At 42.3% G+C, this 24,135-nt stretch overlaps 1 protein-coding gene across 4 annotated transcripts in view; it reads left to right on the top strand.

The window, feature by feature from the left end:
• Positions 1 to 3,536: 3,536 nt before the first annotated feature.
• Positions 3,537 to 24,135, top strand: part of DLD (dihydrolipoamide dehydrogenase) — a 30,881-nt gene continuing 10,282 nt past the window's right edge. Inside the window, exons 1-9 of one of the 4 annotated variants that reach the window (XM_058191744.1) lie at positions 3,540 to 3,656; positions 9,659 to 9,734; positions 11,593 to 11,672; positions 14,031 to 14,099; positions 15,257 to 15,326; positions 16,646 to 16,746; positions 19,049 to 19,192; positions 20,112 to 20,213; positions 21,513 to 21,703. In XM_058191744.1, coding sequence (XP_058047727.1) covers positions 3,618 to 3,656; positions 9,659 to 9,734; positions 11,593 to 11,672; positions 14,031 to 14,099; positions 15,257 to 15,326; positions 16,646 to 16,746; positions 19,049 to 19,192; positions 20,112 to 20,213; positions 21,513 to 21,703 — 872 coding nt within the window. In that variant the 5' untranslated portion in view covers positions 3,540 to 3,617. Of the gene's footprint in view, positions 3,657 to 8,675; positions 9,178 to 9,658; positions 9,735 to 11,592; positions 11,673 to 14,030; positions 14,100 to 15,256; positions 15,327 to 16,645; positions 16,747 to 19,048; positions 19,193 to 20,111; positions 20,214 to 21,512; positions 21,704 to 24,135 lie in introns of those variants that run through there. The other 3 variants (XM_058191742.1, XM_058191745.1, XM_058191743.1) reach the window with 3 other exon arrangements.

Below are 24,135 nucleotides of genomic sequence, written 5' to 3'. Positions count from 1 at the left end.
TTCGGACTCCGCCCAACTGCATGAAAGCAGCTTAAGTTGAAATTGTACATTCATTTTACAATACATTAAATGTAACTTGGGGAAGTTTTCCTTCCTCTGTAAAAAAAAATTGTGGATTGCAGATAGTCCTCGAATTACAACCATAATTGAGCCCAAAATTTCTGTTGCTAAATGAGACATTTCTTAAGTGAATTTTGCCCCCATTTTATGACCTTCTTTGCCATGGTTGTTAAGCAAATCACTGCCTTGGTTAAATTAATGAATAGAATAGAATAGAATAGAATAGAATAGAATAGAATAGAATAGAATAGAATAGAATAGAATAGAATAGAATAGAATAGAATAAGAATTAGAATTAATAGGTTAGGATAGAAACAGAAATAGAAAGGATAGGATAGGATAGGATAGGATAGGATAGGATAGGATAGGATAGGATAGGATAGGATAGGATAGGATAGGATAGAATAGAATACGAATTAGAAATACTAGGATAGGATAGAAATAATAGGATATGATAGGATTAAATAGAATAAAAAAAAGAATAGAATAGAGTAGAGTAGAGTAGAGTAGAACAGAAGGGAACAGAACAGAACAGAACAGAACAGAATAGAATAGAATTCTTTATTGGCCAAGTGTGATTGGACACACAAGGAATTTGTCTTTGGTGTATATGCTCTCAATGTACATAAAAATTAAAAAAAATACATTCATCAAGAATGTAGTGATAGTTATAGGTTACTAAATAAGCAATCAAATCATACTAAGGTACTATATAAAACAATATAAATCATAAAGATACAAGCAACAAGGTTATAGTCATAAATGGGAGGAGATAGGTAATAGGAAGGAAGAGAAGAAGAATAGTAATACAGTCTTAGTAAATTATTTGACAGTGTTGTGGGGAGTAGTTTTTAAGCAGAGTGTTATTTACAGATCCCTCACATATTTACAGATCCCTCACATCCAGGACATCAACTGTTTCAACTCCTACCCTCAAAACGATGCTATAGAGCACTTCATACCAGAACAACTAGACACAAGGACAGTTTTTCCCCGAAGGCCATCACTCTGCTAAACAAATAATTCCTTCAACACTGTCAAACTATTTACTAAATCTACACTACTATTAATCTTCTTACCGTTTCCATCACCCATCTCTTTCCACTTATGACTGTATGACTGTAACTTTTGGTTGCTATCATTAAGGGTTAAATTGTACCCTATGACCATCATTTGTGTTGTAAATGTTGTACCTTGATGAAGGTATTTTTTCTTTCTTTTACGTACACTGGGAGCATATGCACCAAAGACAAATTCCTTGTGTGTCCAATCACACTTGGCCAATAAAAAATTCAATTCAATTCAATTCAATTCAATTCAATTCAATTCTATTCTATTCTATTCTATTCTATTCTATTCTATTCTATTTTACCTGTTCTTAAAATAGGAGAAAGTGAGTAAGAGGATGATTGAAAACAAGCAAGCAGTGCCATCTTGTGGAAGACACCATTAAGTGTAACATGGAGTTTAGGTGTTAAAATATAGATCGGGCTTTATTATACAAAATAATTAATGGGTAGAAGTTTGACATTAGGATTCAAAACGAGGACAAAATCATAAGAGCATTTGAATCAGATTTCCAAGTATTCTGGAACAAGTGAATTTGCACTATCAAGCAAGAGGCTGCTGAATTCATGTACATCAAAAGATTTCAGATTATCTCAGGTCTTTAATAAACACAATGGATTTTGTTATAATTGTTAATTGATAATGTATTTGTAATCTGTAATTTTGCAGCTCCATTAACTATTCTCCCTCCCTTCTTTTCATCCTCATCTCAGTTTAAATCTTCCAGCAGTTCAGCTACTCCACGCATCTGAGGAAGTTATCTATAATTCAGAAATATATCTTTTAATAAAATGTTAATTCTCTGAAAAGATCCTTCCTTCCCATTCTTTCCTCCTTCCCTTCCTTCCTTTCCCTTCCTTCCTTCCACTTTCTCCTTGTCTTCCTTCCTTCTTTCCTTCCTCCCCCTCATCCTCCTTCCTTCCTTTCTTCCTTCCTCTCCCTCCCTTCCTTTTTCCCCCTTCCTCCTTCCCTCTCCCTGTCTCTTCCTCCATCTCTCCCTTCCTTTCTTCCTCCTTGTCCTCGCTTTCTTTCACCTGTTCCTCCTCCTCCTGCTTCTCAGGAAATTTTCCATTTTTTTAACCTACCGCCATCAGATTTTTTTTCACGAATGAAGGTGAATATACATGTCCCCGGATAATGTTGTAGGATCCAATCTGGGTCAGCCATCAGGACCAGAAGTTTTGTCTTCCGAGCTTTTGGACTTGTGCTGGAGCCCATCCTGTGCATGAGTCCGGCTCTGGCTCCAACACAAGTCCGAAAGTTTGATGACCGACCCAGATTGGATCCTACAAGATTTCTTTTCATCTCTTGGTGGTTTTTTACTGCAAAAGCAGAACTCCTGTAACAGTTGAACCAAATTTAATCTGTGACAGTCCATAATCATAAGGAAGGAAGGAGGATGAGGGGGAGGAAGGAAAGAAGGAAGGAAGACAAGGAGAAAGTGGAAGGAAGGAAGGGAAAGGAAGGAAGGGAAGGAGGAAAGAATGGGAAGGAAGGAAGATGGGGAGGAAGGAAACAAGAAAGGAAGACAAGGAGAAGGTGGAAGGAAGAGGAAGGAAGGAAAGGAAGGAACGAAGAGGAAGGAAGGAAAGGAAGGAAGGAAAGGAAGGAAGGAAGGAACATGGGGAGGGAAAGAAGGAAGGAAGGCAAGGAGAAATGGAAGGAAGGGAAGGAAGTAAAGGAGAAAAAATGGGAAGGAAAGAAGGAAGGAAGGCAAGGAGAAGGGGGAAGGAAGGGAAGAGGAAGGAAGGAGGAAAAATGGGAAGGAAAGAAGGAAGGAAGGCAAGGAGAAGGGGAAGGAAGGAAGAGGAAGGAAAGGAGGAAAAAATGGGAAGGAAGGAAGGAAGAGGGGGAGGGAGGAAGGAAGGCAAAGAGAAGGAGGAAGGAAGGAACGAAGAGGAAGGAAAGGAAGGAAGGAAGAAAGATGGGGAGGGAAAGAAGGAAGAAAGGCAAGGAGAAATGGAAGGAAGGGAAGGAAGTAAAGGAGGAAAAAATGGGAAAGAAAGAAGATGGGGAGGAAGGAAAGAAGGAAGGAAGGCAAAGAGAAGGTGGAAGGAAGGAAGGGAAGGAGGAAAGAATGGGAAGGAAGGAAAGAAGGAAGGAAAGAAAGGAGGAAAAATGGGAAGGAAGGAAAGAAGGAAGGAACAAGGTGGAAAGGAGGGTGGGAGGAAGAAAGGAAGGAAGGAGAAAAAGGGGAAGGAAGGAAGGGAAAGGAGCAAGGGAAGAAAAGAAAGATAAAAAGAAAGAAGGAGGGAATGGAAGGGAGGGGGGAGGAGAAAGGAGTGAAAGGAAGGGAGGGGGGACGTCGGAGGAGAAAAGAGAAGCCCCACCCTCCCTCACTTCCTTCTTCCGGTCAAAGACCGGCTCCGCCCCCCTCTCGCCCCGCCCCCCTCCCTCTGCCGCGCCTGCGCGAGTCCTCCGGGGCGTCCTTGGAGCCGCCGCTGCCGGGTGGGAGGGGGGAGTGTCGGGGGAGCGCCGCCGCCGCCGCCATGCAGAGCTGGAGCCGCGTCTGCTGCGCCCTCGCCCAGGTAGCGCCAGCGGGGGAGCGGAAGGACCCGCGGCCTGCGCTCCAATCCCGCCCCGCCCCGCCCACGTCCCCTCGGGAGCCCCGGACACGCGTGGGGGGGGGTCGGGGGGGGGGTCTCTGCAAAGTCCCTGCTGAAGCCGATGGGCTGCCTTGGAGCCCTGCAGGGCGGCCTCCTCCAGACGAGGGGTGTGTGTGTTTGGCGTGGGTTGTTCGGAATTGGGGGTTCAGACGAGCATTGCCAAAGGACACGTGTGCAAATAATAAGAAAGGCAGGCTGGGTTGCTTCTTGCAGAGTGGTGGTGGGGGTGACACGGGTTTGCAAGGCGGGTCTTGGCCCCTTTGAGCCTGGAGGACTTCAACTCCCAGAATTCCCCAGCCAGCCAGCATGGCGGAGGAATAACACAGCTGGGAGGGACCTTGGAGGGCATCTAGTCTGACCCTCTGCTCAAGAAGGGGACCCTAGACCAAGGGGTCTCCAACTTTGGCATCTTTAAGCTTGGAGGACTTCCAACTCCCAGAATTCCCCAGCCAGCCAGAATGGCAGAGGAATAACACAACTGGGAGGGACCTTGGAGGTCATCTAGTCCGACCCTCTGCTCAAGAAAGGGACCCTAGACCAAGGGGTCTCCAACTTTGGCATCTTTAAGCCTGGAGGACTTCAACTCCCAGAATTCCCTAACCAGCCAGCATGGCAGAGGAATAACACAGCTGGGAGGGACCTTGGAGGTCATCTAGTCTGACCCTCTGCTCAAGAAGGGGACCCTAGACAAAGGGGTCTCCAACTTTGGCATCTTTAAGCCTGCAGGACTTCAACTCCCAGAATTCCCTAACCAGCCAGCATGGCAGAGGAATAACACAGCTTGGCGGGATCTTGGAGGTCTTCTAGTCTGACCCTCTGCTCAAGCAGGAGGCCTTATACCATTAATGACAAATGGTTGCCCAATATTTCTTAAAACCCTCCAGGGATGGAGCGTCCATATGTTTTAAAGGCCAGTTGTTCCACTGATTAATCAATCAGAATAGAGCTGGAAGGGACCTTGGAGGTCTTCTAATCCAACCCCCTTATTCATGCAGGAGACCCAGCCTATACCATTTCAGATGGGAGGTTGTCCAGTCTCTTCTTATAAAAGCCTCCATTCATGGAGCATCCACAACTTCTGGAGGCAGGCAGTTCCACTGGTTAATTGTCCTCACTGTTAGGAAGTTTCTCCTTAATTCCAGGTTGCTTCTCTCCTTGATCAGTTTGCCATCCGTTGCTTCTTGTCCTGACTTCTGCTGCTTTGGAAAATAGGTTGACTCCTTCTTCTTTGGGGCAGCCCCTGAGATATTGGAACCCTGCTATCATGTCACCCTTCTCTTCATTAAACTCGGGGATCTGGGGAGTTGAAGTCCACAGGTCGTCAAGTTGCCAAGGTTGGAGATCCCTACTCTAAGGAGTTAGCAAGAAGAGGCACCTGGGTGCCTTTTGCATATTTTAGGTAGGCAGGAATCCCCAGCAATCCTTGTCATTGTTGGTCCAGCTGGCTGAATTTTACTGCAATTGCTAAACATCTGAACAAGGCTTTATTTCCTAGATTATAAAATAGGAAGAGTATTTGGGTATGTCTTGTCTAATGAAGAGAAGGACTGGGGGTTAACATCATAGTACTCTTCCAATATCTCAGGGGCTGCCCCAAAGAAGAGGGAGTCAAGCTATTCTCCAAAGCACCAGATGGCAGGACAAGGGCCTCTGGTGGCTCAGCAGACTAAGTCTGTCTGTTATTAACACAGCTGCTTGCAATTACTGCAGGTTCAAGTCCCACCAGGCCCAAGGTTGACTCAGCCTTCCATCCTTTATAAGATAGGTAAAATGAGGACCCAGATTGTTGGGGGCAATAAAAGTTGACTTTGTATATAATATACAAATGGATGAAGACTATTGCTTAACATAGTGTAAGCCGCCCTGAGTCTTCGGAGAAGGGCGGGATATAAATGCAAATAATAAAATAAAAAAGAAGCAATGGGCGGAAATTAATCAAGGAGAGAAATAACCTAGAATTAAGGAGAAATTTCCTGACAGTTAGAACAATTCATCAGTGGAACAACTTGCCTGCAGAAGTTCTGGATGCTTCATCACTGGAGCCTTTTAAGAAGTGGCTGGACAATCATTTATCTGAAATGTTATAGGGTCTCCTACTTGAGCAGGGTATTAGATTAGAAGACCCTCAAGTTCCCTTCCAACTCTTATTATTCCATTATTTTATAAAGTATTTGAATTGGTAGCTGACCTGGGTCATTTTGTTGGTGTATAGGTCAGGGGTCTTCCTTGGTGGCTGAGGATGATGAAAGTTTTGGTCTACCATCTCACGGGTTTTGTAAACGACTTTGTTCTTTCACAAAAAGATTTGTGTGGTTGTAGCAAATTCTAGCAGGACTCTTCTTGTGCGTGGAGCAATACAACAGTTAAAAGCAAAATCCCTCAAACTTTTATGGGTATCCCATGGAGAGAGGGGGAGGGAGAAAGGAGGAGGAGAGAGAAAGGGAGAGAGAAAAGGAGGGAGAGGGAGAGAAAGAAAGAAAAAGGGGGAGAGAGCGAGAGAGTGTATCCCTTCCTTCCTTCCTTCCTTCCTTCCTTCCTTCCTTCCTTCCTTCCTTCCTTCCTTCCTATCTCTTTCTTTCCTTCCTTCCTTCCTTCCTTCCTTCCTTCCTTCCTTCCTTCCTTCCTATCTCTTTCTTTCTTTCCTTCCTTCCTTTCCTCCTTCCTTCCTTCCTTCCTATTTCTTTCTTTCCTTCCTTCCCTTCCTTCCTTCCTTCCTTCCTTCCTTCCTATCTCTTTCTTTCTTTCCTTCCTTCCCTCCTTCCTTCCTTCCTTCCTTCCTTCCTTCCTTCCTTCCTTCCTTCCTTCCTTCCTTCCTTCCTATCTCTTTCCTTCCTTCCTTCCTTCCTTCCTTCCTTCCTTCCTCCTTCCTTCCTCTTTCCTTCCTTCCTTCCTTCCTTCCTTCCTTCTTTCTTTCTTTCTTTCTTTCTTTCTTTCTTTCTTTCTTTCTTTCTTTCTTTCTTTCTTTCCTTCCTTCCTTCCTTCCTTCCTTTCCTTCCTTCCTTCCTTCCTTCTTTCTTTCTTTCTTTCTTTCTTTCTTTCTTTCTTTCTTTCTTTCTTTCTTTCTTTCTTTCTTTCTTTCTTTCTTTCTTTCCTTTAGCAGTCCTTTATTCTGTATATAAATCAAAATCAGCCAAGTGTCACTTTTATACAGTTTTATAAGGGGCACCAAAACTCAAAAGTACCAAAAGCTAGGCCTCATACGCCAATCGCGATATATTTTGGGGGGAAACTTCACAGTGTTAGGGACGTTCTAAGATCATATGTCATATGTAAAGAAATACTGAAGGAACTGGCAATCAAGTTGAACATTTAATGTAATTTATGCAATGAACGATGTGGCTTATGGGGCTTGACTTTTGATCTACCCTGCATTTCTTTGATCATCAGTTGCTTCCTTGTTGAGAATTGGAATAATTGGAATTTTTTGGCTTTCCCGGAGAAAAACTATGAGATTTGGATTGTTTTAAAAATTTTTTTTTAAATGTAGGCTATCCGGTTGTGATAAAACTAAGCTGGACTTCTGTAGGAATTTTATTTGCCTCTCTGAGGTTTGAGATAGTAGGAAATAATTAGCCACAGTAGCCTTTTTGATAATATTTTTCTGCTGTATAAACAGATTTGAATGTGGCCTTGAGATTAATTGCAAGGACCAAGCGTCAAGGTTTGTAAGGAACTATTGGTTTATAAGATTATTGGCACATAATAGACTTTGCTATTTGCAATCGGTAGTCGGGAGCAGGCTTAAGAATGGCTAATCCCTTCAGCTTTTATTTTCAAACTTTTGTCTTAGCGGAGTGTAATAAACAGAAATACTACTTAGGATACAGAAAACAAGAGTAAGGATCGAGTTTTTGCCCAATGCGTTGTACGAATATGTCATTCTTTCTGAGGGAATTTAGATGCCAAGGAAGACAAAACATTGAAGATTTTTTTTCCCTTTTTAAGAATTGCAAAGAATAAAGGTAGATGTAGAATTCTTTTATTGGCCAAGCGTGATTGGACACACATGGAATTTGTCTTCGGTGCATACGCTCTCAGTGTACATAAAGAAAAAATAAAATATATTCATCAAGAATCATAAGATGCAACACTTAGTGATAGTCGTAGGATACTAATAAGCAATCAAATCATACTAGGAAACAATAAAAACAATATCAGTTGTAAAGATACAAGCAACACAGATATGGCCATAAGTGGGAAGAGTTAGGTACTAGTAAGGATGAAAAGAATAGTAATATAGTCTTAGTAGTTAATTTGACAGTGTTGTGGGAATTAGTTGTTTAGCAGAGTGATGGCTAAGTGACTCGGGGAAAACAGTCCTTTTTGTTGGTCTTAAACTAAACTAAATTGAAAGATAAAGATTAAAAAAAAATTGTAGAGTAAAATGAGTGACGTGTCATTCTGTTAGGCCTTTTTGCAATCAATATATAGCATCTTTATAAAGAATTTGAGGGGCGTGGCCATGACCGTGGTGGGGTAAGGACCTTTCCTTCACTTCACAGGGCTTATTAATGAAGATTTATGAGGATTAATGCTGTTTGGAATGCACCGTTATGGATGAAAGTTAATAAATCATGAAGTGAAAGTGTTAATAGCCCAGCAGACTGAATTTAAAACTGGTAGGTCATCTGAAACTGCTTGAATTAAGGAGTTTTTACAACGTGGGGGTGACCGAGCCGACTGGCAGACACGATGAGTTTGGAATAAATTGTTGTTTTTTGCTTTCCCTATTATAACTATCGTGTTCTGTGTTAAAAAAATTTTTTTTTTATTGCTGAGGCTAAGGAGTGAATATTAAAGACTGAATTTGTTAATGAGAAGAATTTAACTGAAGAGAAACCGATCTTTTGTGTTGGACTGACTGGCAGCAATAAGATTTCACTGGGCGGATAACTTTTATTTTTTTTTCTTTTGAGAGGAAATTAATAGCTTGTTTATATTACAGAAAACAAAAAAAGGACTTTGTTTTGAAGTCTAAGCTGGTGTTTTTTTTTTTCTTTCTCTTTTGCTGATGTGGAGAAAAAATGGCGCTGATTAATGTTTAAAAGCTGTGAGGTAACTGTGTTTCTTTGTGGAGTGAATATGAGTCACAAGCTACTGAGAGATAACGAGTGCAAATAAGCCGCTTCGCTTCAATTAAAAGATTGCCGTCCCTTGATCTTCATCAGGACCCTCTGTAAAATTGGTTTGGAATCCTAGTTTGGAAATTTTTTTAGGTTTTTTCAAAATGACTCAACAACTTTCAGAAACGCAGCAACTTGCTGCAGCTTTAAATAAAATTGGGGAAAAAATAGCAGGACTATCAGAGCGTGTGGATAATATGACATTGGAACTGACATCTGAAATGAAAAAGATGAAAACAGAGATGAATGAAAATTTTGCAAAGCAAAGAGAGGAAATGACAATTATTAAAGATGAAATGGAGCAGATCCATGTACATGAGGTAAAAGTGGGTCGGCAAATTGGTGAAATATTTTATAAAAATGAGCAGCAAGATAAGAGAATTTGTCTCTTGGAAGAAGAGATGAGGAAATATAATTTGGTTATCCGAGGGATTTCAGAACAAAAGGAGGACAAATTGAAACCGGGTTTTAAAATGGATTAATGATCTTGATACGCAACTTACGTTTACAATAGCAGATAAAGAATTTGAACTTATGTATAGATATGTATAATTGTGTAGAAATAAGGTATACATTATTATTATACTATGTGTAAATAACCTATAAGGTTTAAGAAATACGTTTTATTCGTTTACTATGTATTAGTTTAAAGTGTTGGAAGATGCTTAGAACTAGTGATGTCATATCTATGTCCAATGTTTTTAATTTGGAATTATTAATAAAAAACTTTTTAAATTAAAAAAAATATAAACTTATTCTTTCCTCTTTTTTTTTTCCCCCTTCTTCTTTTCCTCAAATTAGAGGGGCCATTTTAGCCGGATCCAGCATGGCTTACAAAGCATTTCAGCAGGGCCTGTGAGAACTTACGCCGATCAAGGTAAATATTACATAGCTTTGAAATACATGGGAAAATGGAATTTCTTGCTTCGTAGACTCCACAGTTCCTTCCACGATGGGGTTTTAACTGCATTACTGTTTTATTTAATTATTGAATGCTCATCCGGCTCTTGAACCAGACATTGTACCTGGGATTTATGCATTTATATTACCGTGTTTCCCCAAAAATAAAACCCTGTCTTATATTTATTTTGAACCCTGAAATAAGCGCTTGGCCTTATTTTCGGGGAGGTCTTATTCTTTTGGGGCGCGTGGAGCAAGACGGGGCTTCTCTTGCCCTCTTGCCTGATTTCCAGCTCTGTCTCCCTAACCCTAAACCGGTGGAAATGGCAGGGACTGGCTGAGCATGCGTTTAAATATTTTTTTTGGGGAGGGCTTATTTTCGGGGGAGGGCTTATTATCTGGGGAGGGCTTATTTTCGGGGAAACACGGTACGTTTTCTGATGATTACGTAGCAAAAGACTTTAGTAAAGCCACTAGACCAGGGGTCTCCAACCTTGGTCCCTTTAAGACTTGTGGACTTCAACTCCCAGAGTCCCTCAGCCTGCAAAGCTGGCTGAGGAACTCTGGGAGTTGAAGTCCACAAGTCTTAAAGGGACCAAGGTTGGAGACCCCTGCACTAGACCAGGGGTGTCAAACTCAAGGCCTGAGGCCCAGATGCGGTCTGTGGGGTGCTTAGATCTGGGTCGCCCTGGAAACAACGAAGAACCGGCCCACGGTATCTCCGCCAACAAAAACGGAGCTCGGGAGGGCCATGTGCGGCCCACCGGGGGGCTCCGTTTTCAGCTTCAACGGCTTCTTGCAGCCCTCTGCCAGCAAAAACTGACTTGGGGAGGCCAAAAATGGAGCATCGACGAGTGACGTGTGAACTGGCCATGCCTCCCCCCGGCCCCTCCCCTCCCTCGATGTCCAACACAACCCTGATGCAGCCCTCAATGAATTCGAGTTTGACACCCCTGCACTCGGCCTTTGGAACTGGCCGCCTCAATTTGTTACAGAGAAGGTCTGATCCAAGGATTGCTTATAATGGGGGTCTCCAACCTTGGCAACTTTTAAGACTTGTGGACTTCAACTCCCAGAATTCCTCAGCCAGAATTCTGGGAATTGAAGATCACAAGTCTTAAAGACCTTCTCTGGTTTATAATACAGGTAGTCCTCGACTTACAACCATTCATTTAGTGACCAAAGTTACAACGGCAACCGAAAAATGAGACTGACGGCTGTTTTCACACTTCGGACCGTTGCAGCATTCCCCAGGGTCACGTGACCAACTTTTGGGCACTCGGCAGCTGACTCGTATTTATGACGGGCTCATGGGATCACATTTTGCGACATTCTGGCAAAGCAAAGTTAGAGTCACTTAACAGCCGTGTTATTAAACTAACCACCACCACAATTTCGTTTAACAACTGTGACAAAATTCGTGAAAACGGGGCAATACTCACTTAACTGTCTCACTTAGCAACATAAATTTTAGGCTCAATCGTGGTCATAAGTTGAGGAATACCTGTACAGTGGAACACAGCTGTGGCTGTTTGCTTGTTTCCCGTAGACCGTGTGAAAACAACGGACAATATATTCTGTAGCAATGGAGATGTCTTTGTTTAGTAACAGAGTTGGAAGGGACCTTAGAGGACATCTACTCCAACCCCCTGCTCAATGCAGGAGGCCTATACTAGGGATTTGAACCGCCGAACTGCCGACCTTTCTGATCGACAAGCTCAGCGTCTTAGCCGCTGAGCTAATCTTTCTCGGCAATTCTTTAAATATTTAATTTTTTTAAAAAAAAAATTCTCTGTGATTGTTTTTCTAAAATTAAGTTTGGATCTTTTTGTCAGTTGATGTGGACGTGACCGTCATCGGCTCTGGTCCAGGAGGCTATGTTGCTGCCATCAAAGCCGCCCAACTTGGCTTTAAGGTGAGCAAGCGTGGTAAGATCCCCAGGTAACGTCTCAATAGTTGGGAAAAGTTTGCCAGAGTTCTTACCAACAAGCGAAAGAGTGGAAGATGAGTTATCTTGTGTGCAGTAGGAGGTGGTTAAACACAGGCCTTCAGTGATACCCAGATTATCAGAAATTTGAAATAGAAACTCTGAGAATTAAATAATGTTCATTCACCCTCAGTTGTCATGCGTGGAAGCCATCTTTTGCCTTGGGCCTTCAGGCCTGCCACATTTACTGCTGTGGGAAACTGGGAGGAAGAATTGTATGGAGCAGGGGTGATACGTAGTCACAATAACATTCCTTTCTCATAGAGTCAAGGACATCTTGCCCTGCACCTGGAGGGGTGTGACTGGAAGGCATCTCCAGTTGGGACTGTGCTTTGATTGGACCATGTGATGGACATGTGGGTTCTGGGCAGGGACTTGGACTTTCTTTTGGGTAGGGGAAACCTGGAAACTTTCAGATTCAGGTTTTCCCAGATGTGCCAATGTGACATCTCTAATAAAATGGGACTTTGAGGAAACTCAAGCCGCGGAGTTTGATTTCCTTGTGTTGTGACCCAGGCCTAAGTAGGTAGTAGAAAACTCAGTCATTGTAAAAACAAACAAATTTTATTCGAACAGCTGAGAATTACTTCATTCTCAGCGTAGTTCAACTAAATTAAAGCAAATTCCTCCCAACACAAATTCCTCAGTCCTATCACCAACCTTGGTCCAATTAGGCAAACTGCCAAAGGCCTTTCTTGGCAAAAGTTCAGAAGACACCGATACAAAATAAATGCAACAAGACGAAGCTATCAACGTTGTTTTCCGGCAAAGAGCCCAAACACCATTGCTGGTCTTTTAAGCCTTATGGGAGGGGCCAATCATCTCTTGGCCCTACTCCCAAGTCGTCCTCTTTGCTTTAGCTGCTCTTGCCTTCTGGGAGCTCTTCTCATGCGTGCATTAGGAACAGGCTCCTCCTGTTGCTCTGCCTCACTACTATCAGGCTCTGGAGGCCGCACCTCACTCCCCGATGGCCCTGGCTCCACCTCTGCCTCCAGCACAGAGCCCTCATCTGGGCCTTCCCCAGCCTCCAGGACTGGCCTACCCTCTTCCTCGGCTTCATTGCTGTCCGACTCTGCAGGCTGCTGGCGGACCACAACATGTTGGGGGTGTTACTTGGAGTCCTGACATTAGTTGGATTTGACTTCTAGTTCAGAATTAAATATAATTGTGGTTTCCTAGGGTTGCCATTGTTTTTGAGAACTAGGACAGGGAATTTGAAGGCTGTAAACTAGAATGGGAAATTGGAAAAAGCATGCCAGAAGAAAATGCAGGAAAAGCCCATTCTCCCCTCTATCCAATTTATTAGCCGCCCATCTTACCACAGGGTTGGTTTCTGGACAAATTGTAACAGGATTGTCCTCAGAAGATAGAATAGAAATAGAAATAATAGATAATAGAATAGAATAGAATAGAACAGAAAAAAATAGAATAGAATAGAAAACAAAATAAAAAATAAAATAAAATATGGAATGGAGTGGAGAGTGGAGTGGAGAGAGGAGTAGAGTAGAGTAGAGTAGAATAGAATAGAATAGAATAGAATAGAATAGAATAGAATAGAATAGAATAGAATAGAATAGAATAGAATAGAATAGAATAGAATTCTTTACTGGCCAAGTGTGATATTGTCTTTGGTGTATATGCTCTCAGTGTACATAGGGAGAATAAAATACATTCATCAAGAATAAAAAAAATACAAGACTTAGCGATAGTCAAGGTTATTAATAAGCTATCAAATTGTACTAGGAAACAAGTAAAAACAATATAAATTGAAAGATACAAGCAACATGGTTATAGTAATAAGTGGGAAGAGATTGATACTAGTAAGGAAAAGAAGAACAATAGTAATACTGTCTTAGTAAATTATTAAATTTAGATGAATCCAGATGCTGGGTTTTTGTATGAAAATTCTGTTCAAATTATTATGTTTGAAAGCAGTCTTGTTCAGAATTATGAGATAGGAGCAGAACAGATTAATTTCTTTTTATAACCACCCTTTGGTCCTTAATCTAGTTTTAATTCCCTGTGGTTACTTTGCAAAACCTGCACAACTTAAACTTTTTAAGTCTTCCGAAGGGGTCCTTGATACGCTCTGAATCTGATTTGTTTTTTTCTTGCAGACAATTCATTACCAAACTTGGTAACCTCATCACTGCTAGAAGGGAAATGTTTTTCTATATTCGAAAATGCATTGAAGTATATTCCGACACCTTCTAAAAACCCAGGAGTGCATTTTCTGCAGCAGAACTAAACCGTTATTAAAAAATAACTCTTGCTTTTAAATCCTAGACTGCCTGCGTGGAGAAAAATGAAACCCTCGGTGGGACATGTTTGAATGTTGGATGCATCCCGTCTAAGGTAGGTTCGGGATTTGTCTTTCCCATCATATGGGAAACAAATATTAAATCTTAAAATATTAATATCATAATATAAATATTACAATGTTGCTCCTTGAGAATGACGGTTAAAATGCTACTTTTAGAAGCTGTGAAGTGAGCAGAGGTAGCCCTCCACTTACGACCACAATTGAGCCCAAAATCTATGCTGCTAAACGCGAAACGTCCTTAAGTGTGTTTGTCCTATTTTACGACTCTCCTTGCCACGTTTGGTTGTTAAGTGAATCCGGCTTCCCTGGACTTGACTTTGCTGGTCAGAAGGGAATCGGTCACATGACCTTTGGACACTGCAACTGTCATAAATATGAACCAAGCCTCTGAATTTTGATCATGTGACCAGGGGGATGCTGCAGTGGTCATTAAGCGTGAAAAAAATGGCCGTAAATCTCTCTTTTTCAGTGCCGCTGTAACTTCGAGCAGTCACTAAACGAACCATTGTAAGTTCAGGGCTACCTGTAGTTTATGTCGTGTCCCACTCCTCCGCTGACGGCCGGGTCAGGGAAATCCGAATCAGGCGTGCCTCTGCAGCTCTGCCAAAGTCCTAGCAAAGTCCTCAGGGCAGGCAGGAGACCAGAAAGTGACTTCAGCAAGATATGTTTAGACTTTGCCTGACTCAGAAAATGCCAGAAAGCAGGTCCTTTATATAGGCCATGGGGTGTGGCTCCATGACTCAGCACTTATCCAGGCCTGCCCCTCCCTTCCTTCTGTTGCCTCCACCTATCAAGTCTTCTGACACGAGGGTCACTCCAGTCTGCAGTTGTTGGTAATTGACCTCCCTCAGGCTCACATGCTGTGGAGGAGGGGGAGGGGTCTAGTTGCTCCGTTTGCCTGGGCATGGAGCCAGGGCTGGGGGCTGGGGGCGCTTCTTCTTCCTCGGCCTGTCTGGGCATGGAGCCAGGGCTGGGGCCGGGAGGCATACTAGGACATTCCTCCGTGTTCGGAAGCAGATAAGAAGGCCCCGGCTGTGGTGAGATCGGACGAGACACAACAGTTTATGAGCTGCGCTGTGGTTGTGTTAGCCTGACTGGATAGGGATCGTTATTTTAAATGCATTTTTCAAATGTGGCATTTTCGGAGTAGATGGTGTGTTTAATCGAAAACTGCTTTTTTATATTACAGGCCTTGTTAAACAATTCACACCTGTACCATTTGGCCCATGGCAAAGACTTTGCTAGCAGGGGGATTGAAAGTGAGTGCGCCAGACAACTCTGTGACTCCCGTTCTGCTAAATTGATTCCGTTTGTTTGTTTGTTTGTATCCCGCCTTTATTATTTTTACCAATAACCCAAGGCGACAAATGCACACAATGCGCTTGGCCTTGTGAGAAGGAAGAGGTGATTTCCCTCCCTCCCCTCCCTCCTTGTCTTTTCTGCCTTGTCTCTCCTTCCCTTCCCTTCCCTTCCCTTCCTTCCTTTCTGACTTTCCTTCCTTCCCTCCCTCCCTCCTTCCTTGTCTTTTCTGCCTTGTCTCTCCTTACTTCTTTCCTTCCTTCCTTCCTTCCTTCCTGGCTTTCCTTCCTTCCCTCCCTCCTTCCTTGTCTTTTCTGCCTTGTCTCGCTTTCCTTCTTTCTTTCCTTCCTTCCTTCCTTTTCTCCCTCCCTCCTGTCTTCCTTCCTTCCTTCCTTCCTTCCTTCCTTCCTTCCTTCCTTCCTTCCTTCCTTCCTTCCTTCCTTCCTCCTTCCTTTCTTCGTGGCTTTCCTTCCTTCTCTCCTCCTCCTCCCTCCCTCCTTTCTTCCTTGTCTTCCTTCCTTCCTTCCTTCCTTCTTTTTTTGTCCTCCTTCCCTCCCTCCCTCCCTTTTCTTCCTGGCTTTCCTTCCTTCCCTCCCTCCCTGCCTTGTCTTTTCTGCCTTGTCTCTCTTTCCTTCCTTCCTTCTTTCCTTCCTTCCTTCCTTAGAAGAAAAGTTTAAGGACTTTTCCTTCCTCGCTCCCTTCCTTCCTTCCTTCCTTCCTTAGAAGAAAAGTTTAAGGACTTTTCCTTCCTTGCTCCCTTCCTTCCTTCCTTCCTTCCATCCATCCATCCATCCATCCATCCATCCATCCATCCATCCATCCATCCTTCCTTAGAAGAAAAGTTTAAGGACTTTTCCTTCCTTGCTCCCTTCCTTCCTTCCTTCCTTCCATCCATCCATCCATCCATCCATCCATCCATCCATCCATCCATCCATCATTCCTTCCTTAGAAGAAAAGTTTAAGGACTTTTCCTTCCTCGCTCCCTTCCTTCCTTCCTTCCATCCTTCCTTAGAAGAAAAGTTTAAGGACTTTTCCTTCCTCGCTCCCTTCCTTCCTTCCTTCCTTCCTTCCTTCCTTCCTTCCTTCCTTCCTTCCTTCCTTCCTTCCTTCCTTCCTTCCTTCCTTCCTTCCTTCCTTCCTTCCTTCCTGTCTTTTCTTCCTTGTCCCTTCCTTCCCCAGTTTGGATTGCAATGTTTAATTGTTCGGTGAACTCCCTTTAAGAATGGGGGATGCCCAAGAGTAACCAACTCCTTCCCATTCACAATTTGTGTTTCAACAGTTTCAGGTCTCCGGTTGAATTTAGAGAAAATGATGGAACAGAAGAGCGGAGCAGTGAAGGCTTTAACAGGAGGAATCGCTCACTTGTTTAAACAAAATAAGGTACGCTTTTGACAAAAACAGACTGGCTTTCATTGGCGTTATCCCTAGCTCTGTTACGGAGAACCTATGGCACGTGTCCCAGAGGCGCCACGCAGAGCCCTCTCTGCTGGCATGCGCGCCATCGCCCCAGATCAGATCTCTGTGGTGTTTCTGGTCTCCTGCTGGCCAGCTATTCTTCAGGTCTCTGCTGCGTATGTGCGCATGTCCGCGCATGCACCCATTTGCGCATATCCACGCATGCACACGTTAGTGCATGTCCGCGCATGCACCCATTTGCGCATATCCACGCATGCACACGTTAGTGCATGTCCGCGCATGCACCCATTTGCGCATATCCACGCATGCACACGTTAGTGCATGTCCGCGCATGCACCCATTTGCGCATATCCATGCATGTACACGTTAGTGCATGTTTGTGCATGCACCCATTTGCGCATATCCACGCATGCACACGTTAGTGCATGTCCGCACACGTAAGTGCATGTCTGTGCATGCAGCCATTTGCGCATATCCATGCATGTACACGTTAGTGCATGTTTGTGCATGCACCCATTTGCGCATATCTACGCACGCACACGTTAGTGCATGTCCGCACACGTTAGTGCATGTCTGTGCATGCAGCCATTTGCACATATCCACACATGCACGTTAGTGCATGTTCGCAACTTTCAGTTTGGACATATGCGCACACGCAGCTTGGGCACTTGGTGTCTAAAAGACTTGCCACCACTGCCCTAGCTAGTCAGTATTTTACACCTCTTTAGTCTGCTGGGGAAGGGGTAAATAATAAAGGAAAAAAGGGAGTTACCTAGAAACTTTTTATTAACAGAACAGCTTAGAAAGCCAGATTCACTTAATAGGCGCCTGACTAACTTGATCACTGCAGTGATTCCCTTAACAACCGTGGGGCAAAACTCGCTTAACAGCAGGAATTTGGGGCTCAGTTGTGGTCATAAATTAAAGACTACCTGTAGCCTTATTTGTCTTCTGATTTTCAGGAAACAACATGTAAGACGTGATTGGCTCAGGTAGCCAGTTTAGTTAATCTTTGACTTCTTAACATAGCTGGATAGTTATTCTTTTCTTAAAGGTTTAAACTTTTCTTGAGACTCCCAAGTGCCATTCTGCCATAATGTATTTCAATTTTTTTAAAATTATTATTATTATCATGATCTCTTTTACTCATTAAACATGAAACTCAATCAAGTGATCATTTAAAAATGCATCACAAATACCATTGACTGGTGCTAATGGTTGATACGGGTTGCTACCAGCATCCTAGGTATCAACCAAGTATCTTCTTAAGATCTACTACTACTACTACTACTACTACTACTACTACTACTACTACTATTATTATTATTATTATTATTATTTTATTCATTAAACATGAAACTCAGTCAACTGAACATTTAAAAATGCATTACAAATAGCATTGACTGATGCTAATGGTCGATCCGGGTTGCTGCCAGCGTCCTAGGTATCAACCAAGTACCTTCTTAAGATGTACAATGTTCCGAGTAGCTCAGTTTTTTGCACTTCCGCTGATGTTATTGCAGGAAGCTGTAATTTGTTGATGTATCTTAAAAAATTCTTGGGCATGGTACCAAGTGCCCCGATGACAATGGGTATCAATTGTTGTTGTTCTTATTGTTGTTATTATTATATTACTTTATAAAATATGAATGATTAAATATTAAACTATCAAATATGAACTATTATAATTCATATAGATATGAATTATTCTTATCTCTTTTATTCATTAAACATGAAACTCAGTCAACTAACCATTTAATGAATAAAAGAAATAATAATCCAATTATTATTATTACTACTACTTGTACTACTACTAGAATAGAATAGAATAGAATAGAATAGAATTTTATTGGCCAAGTATGATTGGACACACAAAGAATTTGTCTTTGGTGCATATAGAATAGAATAGAATAGAATAGAATAGAATAGAATAGAATAGAATAGAATAGAATAGAATAGAATAGAATAGAATTTTATTGGCCAAGTATGATTGGACACATAAGGAATTTGTCTACTACTACTACTACTGGTTGCGCAGTCAGCCAGATGTTCAAAGTGAATTTGGCCTTTTTATCCACCTATTGAGTCCTTCCCTGCGTAAGCAGATGTTGTTTAATAATATTAGCAGTTTTGTCGCAGGACCTAAACTATTTCAAGCAAAGGTGCATTTTGCAATTGGCCATTATTATTTAAATGATAAGGTGTTGACAATAGATAATGGTTTTTGCATTTTTTAAAAAAGGAATTTTTCCCCCCCTCCTTTAAGGTAACACATGTGCCTGGCTTTGGAAAAATAACTGGCAAAAACCAGGTCACCGCAACCAAAGATGATGGCAGCACTCAGGTTATCAATACGAAGAACATCCTAATAGCTACAGGTTCCGAAGTAACACCTTTCCAAGGAATTACGGTATGGCTTGACTTCGAAATTTAGCCAACGTAATATTCTCCCGGAATATTATTGATGAGAAAATATGTTCTTAAATGACCGTGTTTCCCTGAAAATAAGACCTCGCCGGAAAATAAGCCCTAGCATGATTTTTCAGGATGCTTGTAATATAAGCCCTACCCACAAAAATACGCCCCAGTTAAGATCGTCAGCTGAACGGACGTATTTAGTACCATATTTTCCCAAAAAGATCTAATCAGAAAATAAGCCCTAATGTGTCTTTTGGAACAAAAATTAATATGAGACCCGATCTTATTTTCAGAGAAATATTGTATTACTCAATGGTGGGATTCACATAATTTAACAACCAGTTTTCTTCCCTAATGACCAGCTGGGTAGGTGTGGCTCGGTGGTCATGTGACCGTGTGGGCGTGGCCAACTCAACGTCGCTCACGTTGATGGGCGCTTCCCCTTAGCTGTTACAATGTAATAAGGCATAGCCAGAGAGGCAGTTTCTGTAAGGAGGGCAATAAAGATTAGGCTAGAAACAACACCAGAATGTTTCCTTCCTGCCTTCCTTACAGGATTAGCCCTGTAAAGTGGGAAAAAAAACAAAATAAGATTTCTTCCAACAACCGGTTCTCCGAACTGCTTAGAAAGTTAACAACCGGTTCTCCCGAATAGGTGCGAACCGTCTGAATCCCACCACTGATATTACTGTGTGGAAGAATTGTCCAATCTTGGCAACTTTAAGCCCTGTGGACTTCCAACTCCCAGAATTCCCCATGGCTGGCTGAGGAATTCTGGGAATTGAAATCCACAGGGTTTAAAGTTGCCAAGGTTGGATGCCCCTGTAAATTTAGATTTAAATTTCTTGGAGAAAGCTGTGTCCATGTAAAGAAGATTTTTTTCTCTCTCTCTCTCTGTTCAATTTATTTAGATCGATGAAGAGACCGTCGTCTCGTCCACTGGCGCGCTGTCTTTGAAACAAGTCCCTGAAAAAATGGTGGTTATCGGTGCAGGAGTGATTGGTGTAGAACTGGTGAGAAACAGGCTTGAAAAAAAAATGTGTTTTTCAGTGTCTTTAATGAAATGCAATGGTTAGATAGTTGAATGGGACCTGTCCACTATTACAGGATAACGCTGATTTTAAAATTGCAGCATGGCTTACCCAGTGGACTTTGGGAATAAATTCCAAGTTATTATCTACAAAGATCTCTATGACACAATAGCAAAATATATCACGGCCTTGTCAAAATTGAATTTGCCCCAAATTAAGTCATGAACAACTCAAGAAGATCTCTTTCATGTTGGAAAATGCCCAGCCAGGCAGGGAGGAAGAATCAAGCAGGGAATTAGCCTCGAATCATTGCAGTAATGCTACCGTAATATAGGTTGTGTTTGGGGTGAAGTTAAATGGTAAAGAGTGCATAGTGTTTGAATTCGTGCTTCTAAAGGCCTATGGAGCTTATTTTATTTCTATCTCGCTTTTATTATTTTTATAAACAACACAAAAAGGGGAAACCTATCCAACACATTTTCCTCCTATTTTCCCCACAACAACCATCCTGTGAGATGGTTGGGCTGAGAGAGAGTGACAGGCCCCAAATCACCCAGCCGTCTTATGCCTAAAGCGGGACTAGAACTCACCATCTACTGGTGATTGGCCCGAAGTCAGCCAACTGGCTTTCATTCGTAACGTGGGACTAGAACTCAGCCGTCTCCTGGTGATTGGCCTAGAGTCAACCAGCCCTCTTTCATGCCTAAGGTGGGACTAGAACTCTCTATCTCCTGGTGACTGGCTCAGAGTCGGCCAACCGGCTTTCATGCCTAAGGTAGGACTAGAACTCACCGTCTCCTGGTGATTGGCCCAAAGTCACCTAGCCGTCTTTCATACCTAAGGTGGGACTAGAACTCACCGTCTCCTGGTGATTGGCCCAAAGTCACCTAGCCGTCTTTCATACCTAAGGCAGGACTAGAACTCAGCATCTCCCAGTTTCCAGTCAAGAACCTTAATCACTAGACCAAGCTGGTGCTATGCTTCATGCTTTGTCAATGCACTTTGCATGCATGTTTTGCTTTGCATGCTCTACAAGAGGTCTTCTTGGTCGCCAGCCGACTTGTCTGGCATAAAAGCTTGGGAATTATTTTTTATCATTAGGTGGTGGGGGAAAAAAAGAAAAGAAAATTGATGAATTAGTCCCCTTCCATCCTGTGGATTGTGCCACTCGACATAAAAAGGGTGTAGATTTCAAGTTGGAAGAATGCCTTATTTCACGATGGATGTTAGCTTGCTTGGCGTGAAGTTTGTCCGCTGTTTTGAAAAACCTGTTGATCCCAGGGTTCAGTTTGGCAGCGTCTGGGTGCAGATGTGACAGCGGTGGAATTCTTGGGCCACGTTGGTGGATTGGGCATCGATATGGAGATATCCAAGAACTTCCAACGCATTCTCCAGAAGCAAGGACTTAAATTTAAACTCAACACGAAAGTAACCGGCGCCACCAAGAAACCGGATGGAAAGATTGATGTTGCGTAAGTACGCCGCGTAACGGGGTGAGCTCCCGTGACTTGTCCCAGCTTCTGCCAACCTAGCAGTTCAAAAGCACATAAAAAATGCAAGTAAAAAAATAGGGACCACCTTTGGTGGGAAGGGAACAGCGTTCCGTGCGTCTTTGGCGTTGAGTCATGCCGGACACATGACCACGGAAACATCTTTGGGCAGCGCTGGCTCTTTGGCCTTGAAACGGAGATGAGCACCGCCCCCTAGAGTCGGGAACGACTAGCACATAAGTGCGAGGGGAACCTTTAGCTTTACCTTTAAGTATTCAGTAGGTAAATAACTGAATTTTAAGGCCTTTTCTCCCGTAAAATCTTCATCCCTCTAGTATTAAGATGGAAAAACATGGTATATTTTCAGAGAGTTGGGAAATTTAAATTTGATATACCAGGTAGTCCTCGACGTACGGCCGCAATGGAGCCCAAAATTTCTCTTGCTAAGTGGAACCTTGGTTAAGTGAATGTGCCCGATTTTATGACCTTTCTTGCCGCAGTTGTGAAGTGAAAAAACTGTAGTTGTTAAAGTAATAATTTGATTTATAGTATGTCTGTTGAAACACACAGGCTGCTCAGCTTCTTTGGTGAGCCTTTGATCTGTTGCTCTTGTACAGTATACGGTGTCTGATAAAGATCGACCGAAAATAAAATTTCTATTCTGATTTTGACAGCTTGCAGCTCCCTGCCTCCAGATTTTCGGACAGCCCTTCTTTCTTGTCACTTCCTAAAGTCTTTCCCACTCGACTTTTTAACCAAGATTGAAGGTTTCTGGTGACAATCAAGGAATTTTTTTAATTAATTCCTAGGGTGTTTTTTTTCTTTCTACTCTTGACTTTTGACTCTCTTGGACGTCCCCGGTCTCTTTGCCTTATGTTCCTACCGGTTCGCCGCACGCACACTTGCTTCGTGGGTGCACATGCCCGATTCGCGCATGCTCCTGCCTTCCACACATGCGCCCGGCCTCAAAAACGTGCCTAAATAGGATGGCATGGAACCGACAGGCCCACCTGCAATTTCTGCTACCGGTTCGGGTGAACCACTTCTGGGCTGATTGTAAAATCAACGGAAGGAATGAGAATCATCAAGATTCAATTTTATTAGCTGATTACACAATATTTGCTCCCCCCGCCTCATTACATATGCTCTCACCCTTGTCCTATTACAGATAGTCCTCGACTTACAACCATTCATTTAGTGACCGAAGTTACAACGGCACTGAAAAAAGGGACTTACAACCGTTTTTCACACTTACAACTGTTGTAGCTTCTCCGTGATCTCTCACATGATCAAAATTTGGATGCTTAGGCAGCTGGTCCATACTTATGATGGTGGCGGTGTCCCGGGGTCATGTGATCACCTTTTGAAGCCTTCTGACAAGCAAAGTCAATGGAGGAGCCAGATTCACTTACCAACCGTTAACACAAATAACAATTGCAGTGATTCACAGAATGGAATGGAATGGAATGGAACGGAATCAGAAATCAAGACTAGAATAAAACACAAAAGAACAGAAAAGTACAGAACAGAAAACAGAAAAGAACAAAAAAGAATAGAATGGAATCAATAGGAATAGGAATAGAATAGAACAGAGAACAGAAGAATATGGAATGGAATGGAATGGAATGGAATGGAATGGAACGGAACAATCAGGAATAGAACAGAGGAGAAGAGAAGAAAAGAGAAGAAAGAAGAAAGGAAAAGAACGGAATCAGGAATAGGCATAAAATAGAACACAGAACTGAACAGTACAACATGGAATGGAACGGAACGGAATAAAACAGAATCCGGAATCAGGAATGAAATAGAACAGAAAAGAAAAGAAAAGAGTAGAAAGGAATGAGGAATAGGAATAGAATAGAATAGAACAGAAAACAGAACAAAACATGGAATGGAATAGGAATAGAACAGAATAGGACATAGAATAGGGAACGGAACAGAACAAAACAAAACAACATGGAATGGAATGGAACAGAATCAGGAATAGAATAGAACAAAAGGACAGAACAGAACAGAAACTAAAAAAGAATAGAATGGAATCAGGAATAGGGATAGGGATAGGCATAGAATAGAACACAGAACAGAGCAGAACAGAACAGAACAACATGGAATGGAACGGAATGGAATAAAACAGAATCCAGAATCCAGAATCGAACAGAACAGAAAAGAATAGAACGGAATCAGGAATAGGAATAAAATAGAACAGAGAACAGAACAGAATATGGAATGGAATAGGAATAGGAATAGAACAGAACAGAACATAGACTAGAGAACGGAACAGAACAGAACAGAACAACATGGAATAGAACGGAACAGAATCAGGAATAGAATAGAAACGAATGGAACAGAACAGAATGGAAAAGAACAGAACGGAATCAGGAATAGGAATAGAATAGAACACAGAACAGAATAGA

This window comes from Ahaetulla prasina, chromosome 7 (genome assembly GCF_028640845.1).
Source record: "Ahaetulla prasina isolate Xishuangbanna chromosome 7, ASM2864084v1, whole genome shotgun sequence".
NCBI lineage: Eukaryota > Metazoa > Chordata > Lepidosauria > Squamata > Colubridae > Ahaetulla > Ahaetulla prasina.
The sequence above is the reverse complement of the archived record's forward strand: the minus strand, read 5'-3'. Positions and strand labels throughout refer to the sequence as shown.